General features: G+C 38.1%; 1 protein-coding gene across 9 annotated transcripts in view; it reads right to left on the reverse strand.

Annotated features, from left to right (window-relative positions):
• The window catches only part of FAF1 (Fas associated factor 1), a 294589-nt gene that overhangs the window by 270929 nt on the left and 9471 nt on the right, over positions 1–14189 (reverse strand). For 8 of the 9 annotated variants that reach the window (XM_036447942.2, XM_036447943.2, XM_036447941.2 and 5 more), the window contains exon 2: positions 322–390. In XM_036447942.2, the coding sequence (XP_036303835.1) occupies positions 322–390 (69 nt within the window). Of the gene's footprint in view, positions 1–321; positions 394–14189 lie in introns of those variants that run through there. The other variant, XM_045584587.1, reaches the window with a different exon arrangement.

Here is a 14189-nt window from a genome sequence, read left to right on the forward strand (position 1 = left end):
GTGGTTGGTTGCCAGAGTAGGGAGAATGAGTGAAGGTAGTCAAAGGGCACAAACTTCCAGTTATAAGTTCTGGGGATATAATGTACAGTATGCTAACTATAGTTAACAATACTTAATTGTATACGTGAAAGTTGCTAAGAGAGTAAATCTTAAAAGTTCTCACGACACAAAAAAGTAATTATCTGAGGTAATGGATATATTAACTAACACATAATCATTTCACAGCACATCCATATACCAAATCATCATATTATACGCCTTAAGCTTATATATTACATGTCAATTATAGTTCAATAAAGCTGAAAAAGTTGAAGTACTTACCACTAAGTCCCAATTATTTTGTTCAAGCAATGTAATAGCTTCATCAATGTTTTCAATGCCAGTACATGCCTGGAAACAAAGCAAATAAGAATTTTATATGTAATTTTGGGACCGGGGAGGTTAATTAATCTTAAAAAGTAAATAGCATAATGAATAATTTAAGTCTGAATAGGTATATTAATAAAGCCAAATACCTAGCACTTCTGAACATTTAAGGCTAGAAAACTGCTAATTACACAGTAAATTTACATTACAATGAAACGAAAGGTTGGTTCTTCAAAAACATTAACTACATTGACAAATCTTTAGTCAAATTGACTTAAAAAATAAAACTGAAATTACTAAAATCAGACATGAAAGTGGGGATGTTACTGCTGACCTTAAATAATAAAAGTATAAAAATAATACAATGAACAATTATGTGAAAACCACTTAAATAACGTAAAGGAAAATTTCCTAGAAATACACAAACCACCTAAAAAGACTCAAGAACAAATTATAACAAAATATTACATCAGAATTTAAAAGCCTTCCAAAAAGAAAAGTCGAGGACTAGAGGGCTTCACAGTTAAATGTATCAATCATTTAAAGGAAAATACCAATCCTTTATAACTCTTCCAAAACACTGAAAAGGAAACATTTCCTAAATCATTCTGAGGCCAGCATCACCCTATAAACAAAGTCAGATAAAGAAAGCTCAAGAAAACTAGAGATTCAGTATAGAGAAATCATTACACCACATTCATAGATTGAAGGGGAAAACAACAACAACACATGATCAGTTCAAATGACACCAAAAAACCCAACAGCTTTTCATATTAAAAATGCTTAACCTATCAATAAAAGGGTACTTCTTTAGCATGATAAAGCACACTTATGAAAATCCCAAAAGTAAAATTATATTCAATAATGAAAGGCTAAAAGCCTTTGCTCTAAGACAAGCATGTCAAACTCAAAGGCTAACATGGGCCAAATAAGCAAGGTTTAAGTTTATATGGGCTGTAAAAAAAACAAAAGCTTCAATTTTCATAGAAACGTAGGTTTATTTCGATAAGAACCTTCTGAAACAAAGGGCTGAAGTAAATGAGTAATCGTTAACATAAAATAATAGGACATTTTAATAAAAATTAATATTTTTTTCTTGAACATTAACTTATCAGACACTGAATAACTGCACAAATAAATAAGCGTAACACAAATAAACCCATTTTTCTTGTTCTCCAAAAGCAAAATATTTCCTGTTGCTCACACCAAACAAGTCAGTGCAAGACTAATGACATGGTAATCGGCTATTAAAATATTTGCTGCTATTATTAGTGGAGGGAAATGGTGTGCCTGCAAGTAAGGGAAATGAATGTAACACGATTATAGTATTCAGTCATTAGCAAGCATTGTGGTTCATTATTAATAATTAGGTATAACAGAATATAGTAAAAGTTAAGTTATAAAATTTTTATTAAAACATTTCTTAAATTAAAAAAATCAATAAAAATATATATTTAAAAAAGAAAAATAAAATTAAAAAAAACATTTCTTACATACCGTTATATTGGCTGGCCACAAAAGATATTTGTTGTGGGCCACATGCAGCTTGACATGCTTGCCTATGAGCAGGATCAAGAATGCCCACTTTTGGCACTTCTAATACATCATATTAGAAATTCTAGCCAGATCAATTAGGAAAAAAAAAAAATTTTTTTTTTAAATAGAAGTAAAACTAAAGAATAAACTAGCTAAGAATAAATTTAACCAAGGAATAATAGACTTGTTTTCACTATTCTGGGCCCCTTATAATTCTGAATGAATTTGAATTTGAGGGTCAGCTTTTTCATTTCTAAAAAATGGCTCTGGGAAGCTATAATCAATTTTGAGTCCTAAGAATAGTTGCTGTTGCTTGGTTCGTTATGAATGTATGAAAAAATTCTTCTGTTTATATGTAGAGTTAAATTAGGTTCTTTTAAATCTATGACTGGTTGCCTCCACCCCATGAAGGGAAGGGGGAGCCAGGATGAAGCCTTCAACCAAGATACATGCCCTTGACCGGAATCAAACTTGGAGATCCTTCAGTCCACAGGCCAATGCACCCACCACTGAGCAGAAACCAGCTCTCCAACATCTCCTGAGGGGTCCCAGATTGTGAGGGTGCAGGCCAGGCCCACCAGTGCACAATCAGGGCCCAGGAGGGACATGGGAGGTTGGCCAGCTTGGGAGGGACTGCAGGAGGGCACTGGAACGTGTCTGGCCCATCTCGCTCAGTCCCAATCAGCAGGACTCCAGCAGCAAGCCAACCTACTAGTCAGAGCATCTGCCCCCTGGTGGTCACAGGGACTGGTTGACCAGTTGACTGTCTTCCCCCTGGTGGTCAGTACATGTCATAACAAACAGTTGAGCGGCCTTAGCATATCCTTAGATACTAGAGGCCCAGAGCAAGAAATTTGTGCATGGGGGGAGGTGTCCCTCAGCCCAATCTGCACCCTCTCTAATCTGGATCTCTCCAGGATGTCCAACTGCCTGTTTAGGCCTGATCCTACCGGGATCATCCCTCTCACAATCCAGGACTACTGGCTCCCAACTGCTCACCTGCCTGCCTTCTGGATTGCCCCTAACCACTTCTGCCTGCCAGCCTGATCACTCCCTAACCACTCTCCTGCCAGTCTAATTGATACCTAACTGCTCCCCTGCAGGCCTGGTCACCCCTAACTGCCCTCCACTGGAGGCCTAGTCACCCCTAACTGCCCTTTCCTGCAGGCCCAGTTGCCCCCAACTTCCATCCTCTGCAGGCCTGATCCCTCCCAATTGCCCTCTCCTGCAGGTTTGATCTCCCCAACTTCCCTCCTCTACAAGCCTGGTCCCTCCCAAATGTCCTCCCCTGCTGGCCATCTTGTGGTGGCCATCTTGTGTCTACATGGGGGTAGCCATCTTGTGTTGGAGTATATGGTCAATTTGCATATTACTCTTTTGATTGGATAGAGGTCTGGTGCATAGGTGGGGGCCAGCTGGTTTGCCCTAAAGGGTGTCCCTTGGGGCGTGGGGCAGCCTGGGCGAGGAGCCTTTGGTGGTTTGCAGGTGGGCCATGCTCCCCTGGCAACCCAAAAGAGGCCCTGTATCTGGGATTTATTTATCTTCTATAATTGAAACTTTGTAGCCTTGAGTGGAGGCCAGAGCCAGCCAGGGCAGGTGAGAAGATTGGCTTCCTCCATTGCCGGGGAAACCCAAGCCTCCTGCTCACTCTATGGCCATAGCCATCTTGGTTGGGTTAATTTACATACCCACTCCTGATTGGCTGGTGGGTGTGACAGAGGTACAGTCAATTTGCATGTTTCTCTTTTATTAGTGTAGATTATACCTTGATTGGTTGAACCAATTACCGGACAATCAGCATATTAGGCTTTTATTATATAGGATTGTTTTAGATCTTTTATTTATGTCTTTGATCCATTTTGAGTTAATTCTTATGTATATTGACAAATAGTCTAGTTTCATTCTTTTGCACATGGCTTTCCAATTTTCCCAGCACCATTTATTAAAGAGGCTTTCTTTTCTCCATTGTATGTATGTTTTTGGAGCCTTTGTGAAAAATTATTTGCATATATATATATATATATATATATATATATATATATGGGTTTACTTCTTAGCTCTCAATTCTGTCTCATTGGTCTGTTTTTCTGCCAATATCTTACTGTTTCAATAATTGTCACTTTGTAGTATAATTTGAAGTCAGGTAATGTGATACCTCTGGCTTTGTTCTTTTTTCTCAGGATTCCTTTGGCTATTTGGGGTCTTTTGTCATTCCATATAAATCTGATGATTTCTTGTTCTATTTCTTTTTTAAATGTCATTGAAATGTTGATAAGGATTGCATTAAGTCTGTATATTGTTTTGGGTAAAGAGGCCATTTTAATAATGTTGATTCTTCCAATCCATGAACACAAAATATCTTTTCATTTTTTTGTGTCTTCTTCAATTTTAATAATGTCTTAGTTTTTAGTATCTGGTCCTTCACATTCTTTAGTAAGTTTTTTTAAGGAATAAATTTCTGATACATGCAATCAGTTGGATAACTCTCAAAAACATTATATTAAGTGCAAGTAGGAAATACAAAAAAAAGTATATGCTACATGATTCAATATAAATGATAGTCAAATCTGGGGAAAACTAATCTATGGTGACAAAAAAAGAGAACTGACATGAAAGAGACATGAAACTTTGTAGGAAGATTTGTATCTTAAATGGAGTTCTGGTTTCATCAGTATACTAGTACTTTTGTTGAAATTTATCAAACTGTACTCTCAAGATCTGTGCATTTTATTTTATAAAAGCAAACCCTGACAATAGCAAAACAGGGTACTGATGAGTGATAGGTCTCCCTAACCCCATTTCACTTCATGCCTTCATTTATTCATTCAACAAATATTAACTGAGTACCTAGGTGCTGGGGATACAATAAAAATATAGAAAACACTGCTCTAGTAAACATGCATTGGAAAGGGACTACACAGTCAATAAACAAGATAAACAGTTTAAATGTACATATGGACTTACAAGAGTAATAAATAGAGATTTAAAGCAGGGAAGAGGGATATGAAACATTGGGAAGAGATTAAAATTTTTGATAGGCCAGGGAAGACCACTAAAATAACTTTTTAACATCTATGACTTGACTATAGTAGTATCTATGAAATATGATCGGATGTGTCATTATGACAATTCTGAACCTAGGCCTTTAAAAGTATCATGAGTTTCTGCTTGCCCTGTTACATTTCTTTGTTATCATTACACATGCAAAAATAGGTAATTACTAGGTTACCTGCAATCCCTTAAAAGGACCTGAGAATGAAATTGCATGGAACATATCTGAGCTCAACCTGCTCTGGAGCCAAGTACAACAAGACCTATAACTTGAATCACAGCCACCTAGACAAACAGCTTGGATCAATCAACTCACAGCAATGACTGAATGAGAGTCAATTATTGTTTTAAGACACTGAGTTACAGGTGGTTTGCAGCTCAGTAATAGCATTAGCTTGGAGTTAAATACTATGTTTGGAATGTAAATTTTTTAAAAATATTCTAGCAGTACTATGCAATTATAAAAAGACATGACCAACTGTCTATATATTACAATAAAGAGATCTCCAGAACATATCTTTGAGTGAATAAAAAAAGTTGTAAAAAGTTTGTGCACTGAGCTATCATTTATTTTAGACTGATAAAAAATATGAAAATAACATAAAAGCATGGAAGAGACTGCTGAAACTCAAGAGGGAAGTTGAGGGTGGGTGGGTGGGTAGGTGGGAAGAGATCAACCAAACAACTTGTTTAGATTTGCATAATCCATGGGTACAGACTATAGTGTGCTGAAGGCCTGGGGAAGGGGCAGGGCCTAGAAAGGGTCAAGAGGGAAGGAGTGGAGGGAAGGGTATATACATGTAATACTTTCAACAATTGAGGAGGAAACTGGTCTTGCAAGGTATGTCATGCCACAAAACTGTGAACAATGCACTGCCTGGGAGGTGGGGGGGTTAGGGGGAGAAGGGTCGTCATCACTGGCCCCAGAACAGATCATCGGATAAGGCCTGGAGACCCCCAACACATGGAGGGCCTTCCTGTAACCACAGGGATCGGGTCTAAACAGGCAGAGTGACATCCCTCTCATAATCCAAGACTGCTGGCTCCCAACTGCTCGCTTGCCTGCCCGCCTTCCTGATTGTCCCTAACCGCTTCTGCCTGCCAGTCTGATGACCCCCTAACCACTCCCCTGCCAGCCTGATTGATGTCTAACTGCTCCCCTGCCAGCCTGATTGCCCCCAACTTCCCTCCTCTGCCAACCTGGTCACCCCTTACTACTCTCCCCAAGAGGGTTGATCGCCTACAACTGCCTTCCCTTGCAGGCTTGGTCCCTCCCAACTGTCCATCTTGTGGTGACCATCTTGTGTCCACATAGAGGCAGGATCTTTGACCACAGGGGGGCAGCTTTCTTGTGTGTTGGAGTGATGGTCAATCTGCATATTACTCTTTTATTAGATAGGATAGAGGCCTGATGCATGGGTGGAGGCCAGATGATTTGCCCTGAAGGGTGTCCCAGATCAGGATGGGGGTTCCCGTGGGGTGTGAGATGGCCTGGGTGAGGGGCCTGTGGTGGTTTGCAGGCCAGCCTTGCTCCTGGGGATCCAAGCAGAGAGACCCTAGTATCTGAAATTTATTTACCTTCTACAATTGAAACTTTGTAGCCTGGAGCAGAGCCAAGCCTGCTGCTCACACAGTGGCCAGCAGCCATTTCTGCTAGGGTTCATATATCTTCTATAATTGAAACTTTGTATCCTTGAGTGGAGGTCTAGGCTGGCCAGGGCAGGTGGAAAGCTTGGTTCCTCTGTTGCCGGGAGAAACCCTAGCCTGCTCTCTCCAGCTCTGGGGCTGCCGCCATTTTTGTTGGGATTTATCCTACCTAATATAAAAGCAATATGCAAATTAACCATTACTCCGCTCAAGCCACACCCACCAGTCACACCCACCAGCCCATCAGAGCAAGTATGCAAATTAACCCCAGCCAAGATGGCTACAGCCACAGAGAGCAGTTGAGAGGCGTGGGTTTCCCCGGCAACAGAAGCCAGCCTTTCCAACTGCCCTAGCAGGCCTAGGCTTCCACTCAAGAATACAAAGTTTCAATTACAGAAAATAAATCCCAAGAAAAATGGCGGGAAAGGGATGTGGGAAGTGCAGGAGGAGACTGGACTAAAATTATACACCTATGGATGAGGACAATGCGGGGGAGGTAAGGGCAGAGGGTGGGGTGAGAACCAGGTGGAAGGGATAATCTGAGAAATAAAGATTTTTAAAAATATGTATTTTATTGATTTTTTACAAAGAGCAAAGGAGAGGGCTAGAGTTAGAAACATCGATGAGAAAGAAACATCCATCAGCTGCCTCCTGCACACCCCCACTGGGGAAGTGCTCTGCAACCAAGGTACATGCCCTTGATCGGAATCGAACCTGGAACCTTTCAGTCCGCAGGCTGACACTCTATCCACTGAGCCAAACCGGTTTCAGCAAAAATTTATTAAATTTTAAAAAAGGACATGTAGGGGTATGAAAGTTAATAAAGAGAAAGTATTCCACTTAGCTTGAGAAATTAAAATTATTAAATGTTAGGTGAGGGAGACATGTCTTACTGCTCATATAGCATTTTAAGTTTCTACCCATTAAACATGTATCAAAACTGCATTAATAGTAATAGAGTGCAAAAAATTAGCGGAGAGGCTATTCTACCCTACTCCAAACTTCTTTTGAAAGACTGTATTTACTACCCAGCTTCTCCTTTGTAGTGTACCATTAAGAAATAAATACATCTAGTCTGGGCACATCACATGCCCAGGATGCAGATTCAGTCCTTGGTCAGGGTGCACATGGGAGGCAACCAATCAATGCGTCTCTCTCACATCAATATCTCTCTCTCCCTGCCTGTCACCCTCTCCCTTCCTTTCTCTAAAATCAATAAGACTTTTAGCCGGGACCGGTTTGGCTCAATGGATAGAGCGTCGGCTTGGGGACTGAAGGGTCCTGGGTTCGATTCTGGTCAAGGGCATGTACCTTGGTTGCGGGCATATCCCCAGTGGGGGGTGTGCAAGAGGCAGCTGATCGATGACTCTCTCTCATCGATGTTTCTAATTCTCTCTCTCTCTCCCTTCCTCTCTGTACAAAATCAATAAAATATATTAGGTCTAGTAATAATTAATGTCGTTTTCTAATACTTTTTTAAATCGAATTTATTTAAACAATACAACAAAATTTAATCAACAATATAGTTGCTGTTGTTTTCTACTACTTGTGCCCAACGCTCAGGAAGCATTTTAATCCCTCTGTTGTAAAATTCTTATGATTTTGATGCAAAAAATTCGGTCAATGCATTTTTGAGGCATTCTTCATTATTAAATTTTTTTCCAAGAAGAAAGTTTTGCAAAGAACGAAACAAATGGTAATTGGAAGGGGCAATATCAGGAGACTATGCAGGTTGAGGGAGAACTTCCCATTCCAACTGGTGCAGTTTTTCAGCAGTGATTCTTGCAGTATGTGGTCGTGCGTTATCGTGGTGAAGAATTACGCCCTTCCGATTAATCAGCGCGGGTTCTTTTTCTCTTAAAGCGTGGGCTAACCTTTCCAATTGGGCACTATACACTGCACTTGTAATGGTTTGGTTAGATGGTAAAAGTTCATAATGAAGAATTCCTTTAAAATTCCACCAAACACACAACATCACTTTTTTCGCATGCAAGTCAGGTTTTGGCATGGGCTGCGGAGCCTCATTTTTGTCCAACCATTGAGGCCGCCTTTTCAAATTAACATACAGCACCCATTCTTCATCTCTGGTAACAATTTGCTCTAAAAACGGCAAACTGTTTTGACGAGGGAGGAGCGAACTGCAAATTGTGACTCTTTGATTACGGTTGTTGTCAGTCAACTCATGAGGAACCCATTTTCCAAACTTTTGGACTTTGCCAAGTGCACGCAATTGATTGGAAATTGTTTTTTGTGAACAATTTAAAGTTGTCGCAAGCTCTTGTTGGGTAATTTGAGGATTTTGCACCAAAAGAGCTTGAAGAGCTTCTTGATCAAAATTGGACACACGGCCTCGACCACTCTTGTCATCTAACGAAAAATTTCCCTCGCGAAATTTCTCAAACCAACGCTGGCATTTTCTGGCGCTAACTGCATCTTGACCAAGAGCACTACAGATGTTTTTTGCAGCCTCACTTGCTTTTCTTCCTAATTGGAACTCGTAAAGCATGCAGTGCCGAATATGCTCTTTATCCGCCATCTTCTTAGCCCTAGTTTTGCAACAAAAACCAAACCAAACACAAACTTTTTCAAGCAAAACTTGTTAATTGCACTTCACACGTTCTGTAGATACCCCGTGTTTGAAGGTTATGTCAATACAAGTCAACGCCAAGCAAGATTTTAAACCAATGTTTAAAAACGACATTAATTATTACTAGACCCAATATTTTTAAAAATAAATAAATAAATAAGACTTTTAAAATAATTAAATAAGATTTAACCATTTTTTAAAAGATGTAAACACATCCAGAGGAAAGCAAGCAAGCAATAAAAGTGGTGGAAAAAACTGGAAATTAGGGCAAGGTAAGAGTTCATGGTAGACATAGTTGCCTTTTTGTGGTGCCAAACAAAATTCTATATAGGTCTACAGTAAATCAATAAGTTACAAGGAGGTAAATTTTCGTTAGCAATATTAGCTACCTTATGAAGTAGTGATCTCTCAATTAGCTAGTATAATGCCTGTCACACAGCAGGTATTCAATAAATTTCTGTAAACTGAAAATATGAATGAAGACAGTGTCAGATAATTTTTTTCCCTAAATTCTTCACACCTTCACATCACAATACATGTGAAGTCACTCAATTATCTGTTGAACAAATGAAGGGCTGGTATACTCTTCAGTACACTGTTACAGATATAAGCAGTCAGAATTAAAGATACTGTTCATTTACCAAGCATTATTATTAATACCACCAAAATTCCATGATATTTCCATCCTTGTTTTCACACTTATCTAACCACAATACCAGCCAGAAAAGAGGTATTTCTGAGTAAATGTCTTGCTGGGCAAGCTCAGACCATCCTACCTGAGATTACTAAAGCAATTGTGGAAAAGCAATCTAGATCAGTGATTCTACAGTTTCATACTTTACCCATGGATAACAAACAGCTGTTACTGTGAAACGTGCCCTAGCCAGCAGGGAGCTCCTTCGTGAAGAGCTATCTTCATGAAGGTCTCCGAAAAACTCTGCAGGATTGCATATGAACAGAATTCTAGGGCCAGCGACATGTGTCACCACTGCCCTTTTCATCAAAGGATGTCTCTGTATCCATATTAAGTCAGGATACTTCCAGGATCCATCCCCTGGAAATGCCAAGGCTCTGACATAATCACACACAAACATACACCACACACACACACACACACACACACACACACATGCACACCCTCAGGATAAATAATATTCTTTTATCTTTTTCTTTTTTTTTTCTTTCTTTTTTTTAATATATTTTATTGATTTTGTATAGAGAGGAAGGGAAAGAGATAGTTAGAAACATCGATGAGAGAGAGTCATCGCTCAGCTGCCTCTTGCACACCCCATACTGGGAATATGCCCGCAACCAAGGTACGTGCCCTTGACCGGAATCGAACCCGGGACCTTTCAGTCCCCAAGCCGACGCTCTATCCATTAAGCCAAACCGGTTTCGGCCTTTTATCTTTTTCTTTATCCTCGCCCAAGGAAGTTTTTATTGATTTTGAGAGAGAGACAGGAAGGTGGGAGAGAGAAGCATCAATGTAAGAGAGAAACATCAATGTAAGAAATATACTGACCAGGGATCAAACCCACAACCCAGCTAAGCTATGTGCCCTGATTGGGAATCGATCCCACAACTTTTTGGTGTACAGGATAACACTCTAGAAAACATAGATTTTTTTTTTTTTTTTAAGGTAAGAAATTAAAATCTTGTAGGAGACATGGCAGGAGAGAATGTGGCTGTTTCTTTGCATAATATTTTTATTTTAGCAAATTGTTACTCCTGCATTATAGGTAAAATTGATGATTTGATGAATTCTTTAATCTTAAAAATAAAAATATGCTTCATTTTTGTATAACCCACATTTTAACTTTACATATTCTTCATGAACATTTAAGTGAAAATACTAATAATCTGGGCAGTATTTCTCCTAAAACAAAGTCATATTTAAACATTACCAACACAAGCTGCTCTATTGGGACAACAAAGGCAGAATAAAAGTAAAATATCATTGTAGAAACAGATTACAACAATACATACACAAAATGACACATCATCTAACTGGACTTTCTTTTTGCTTAATAAACCTTTTTAGATTTCTGGTTTTGTTCCAATATTGGTTTTTAAAAAAGTATTAACACCTCTTTGCCAAAATAATACAACTTCAGTTATTCAAATTTAGCACATGAAGTTAATAGTTTACAAATTCCTATTTAGCTGAGTTACAAAATTGATTAATTTTAGGAAAAACAGCTGAAACCGGTTTGGCTCAGTGGATAGAACGTCGGTCTGCGGACTGAAAGGTCCCAGGTTCAATTCCTGTCAAGGGCATGTACATTGGTTGAGGGCACATCCCCGGTAGGGGGTGTGCAGGAGGCAGCTGGTCGATGTTTCTCTCTCATTGATGTTTCTAGCTCTCTATCCCTCTGCCTCCTCTCTGTGGAAAATCAATAAAATATATATTTTTTTAATTTTAGGAAAACCATCCAGAGACTACAGCTAAAGCTTTTTTATAAATGCTAAAACTTAACTATATAGTAAGCTATCTTAAATGTTCCAGTGACAATAAAAAATAAAAAATAAATTACCAAATATTTTGGTAAAAAGCTATGATTATATAACATTACTATAATTGCTGTTATTTCTTCCTTGTAATAATCTCATCACTCCTCTAATCCTATAGTCCATTAGAACATGAAAATATTATACAAAGGTTACAATTTCTCCTAAGTCATTTTTGTTTGGGCAGAACATTATTTTTTACTTCTTATTATGGAAATTTTCAAGCATATATAAGAGTAGATATAATAGTAAAATGAACAAAAGATGGGTGGGAGGAAAAAGATGAAAATTAAATTTAAAACATATATATAGTAAAATAAACAACCAAGAAATTACCAAGTTATAGCCAATCTTGTTTCATTCCCCATTCCCAAATCCCTCCCCAGATTGTTCTGAAGTAAATTTCAGACATCCTATCATTTCATTCATATTTCAGTATATATCTCTAAAAGGATTCCATTTTTAAAAATATAAAGCAAATCATTATCACACTTAAAAAACATTATTTAATTTCATTAAAAATTCAGTCAGCTTTGGCAAAATATTCCTTACTATATCATCCCAAAGTACTCACTAATGCTTTCTTCTAAAATGTAATGTAGTTTAAAACAAAGTCCGTGTGCATCAAAAGTTGGGACCAGCCAGCTTGCCTTAGGTGGAATCAATTCTATTATTTTGCTACAAAACCATTACTTTTGTTTCAAGTCCCAATACTAGGACCTTAGTAATATACCCAAAACTGACAGTATTCCCAAAGAAATGATACAAAATTACTTAGCATTAATATAGATTTATAATAAAGTATTTTATTGATAGATTCATATAAACGTGAATTAAAAAAATACCAGTAATAAAACAATGAATTACTAAATAATCCCAATAGCAATTATTGCCACATCCATCTTCATTATGTCAATAAATCCCAGTTTTTTCTTTGTTTGATCCCTCTATTAGCCTTAGTAAATCCAAGGATATCAGAAAAACTTTTATTGTTCTTTCATGTTTCACAAAGCTACAACAGGATGAAGAAATAAAATTTTAAAAACTGAGTGCAACTTTGATTTGAAAGCCAATCTTGTACCAGGTGTACCGGTTAATAATGTGAATTTTGTAATCAAAGAAAACACAATAATTTCAAGAGAAACATCAAAAGTGCTTTATTCAAAGTAATGTCCATCACTAGCTACACACTTCTCCTATCTTTCAGGTAATTTGTGGATACCATCCTAATAGAATTTTTCTTGTTTGAGGCAAACCATTCAGAGACCCAATTTTCCACTTCTTCATAAGTTTTGAAGTGCTGCTCAGAAAATGCGTGTGCCATCCATGGGAACAAGTGGTAATCTGAAGGAGTAAGGTCTGGTGAATATGGCGGGTGGGTAAATACTTCCCAGGCAAGATCTTTTAACGTGTCTTTAACTGGTTTTGAAGTGTGTGCTGGTGCATCATCATGAAGCAAAATTACTTTGCCGTGTCTTCTGGACCATTCTGGTCGTTTTGTGATCAAAGCGTGGTTCAAATTCATTATTTGTTGTCGGTAGTGATCAGTATTAATGGTTTCACCTGGTTTTAGCTCATAATACACCACACTTCCTGATCCCACCAAACGCAGAGCATTCATTGTCTTCTTTCTGAAGCTATTTGGTGGCCTTGCAATCAATGTTGATGGTTGACCTGGATCAACCCATGATTCTATGCATTTGGGATTCTCAAAATAAATCCTCTTTTCATTGCACAGTCACAATTCAATGCAAAAAAAAGACTTTTGTGCTGTTGAAGCAACATTTTACTGATGATTTTTCAGTTTTCCTTTTGTCTTTCATTCAGTTGATGTGGCACCCATTTCCCTTCCTTTAAAATCTCTCCACTGCTTGTAAATTATCAGAAATTGTTTGCTGAGCAACATTTAATCTTTCTGCAAGTTGTTTTTAAGTTTGACATCCATCTTCATCCAATAATGCTTGTAATTGTTGGTCTTCAAACTTTTTCGGTTGATATGGATGTTCTTTGTCTTTCACATCGAAATCATCACTTTTAAAGCATTTAAACCAGCATTCACAAGTATCTTGAGATGGATCATGTTCACCATAAGCTTCCGGAAGTATTCAGCAGCACTTCTTCAAAATAAAGTAATGAATTAAAACTTCCCGCAAATGACCTTTTTTTGGCCCAAAATTTTTAAGCGTAAAAATATCTATGTTAACACCTTCAGCAAATTTGACATATGAAGTTTTGAAGCTTGCTGTCAATACAACAAAACAGAGTACATATTAAATCGCATATATATCAACATTTGTGTAATTCCATCTATTGAAAAAATCCACATTATTAACCGATACAACTGGCAGTTTCAGTCTGCTCAGCTGGTACAAGAGGCTAAACAGCCCCAGAAGACTAGGAGACACAACCAGTTTGCGCATGGCTGAACTACTGGGGCACCAGGCCCCCACTGAAGTAAATCTCTGCACTAAGGACCCCATTCAGTCAGTGCTTT

The sequence above is a fragment of the Pipistrellus kuhlii genome, unplaced genomic scaffold (genome assembly GCF_014108245.1).
Source record: "Pipistrellus kuhlii isolate mPipKuh1 unplaced genomic scaffold, mPipKuh1.p scaffold_m20_p_2, whole genome shotgun sequence".
NCBI lineage: Eukaryota > Metazoa > Chordata > Mammalia > Chiroptera > Vespertilionidae > Pipistrellus > Pipistrellus kuhlii.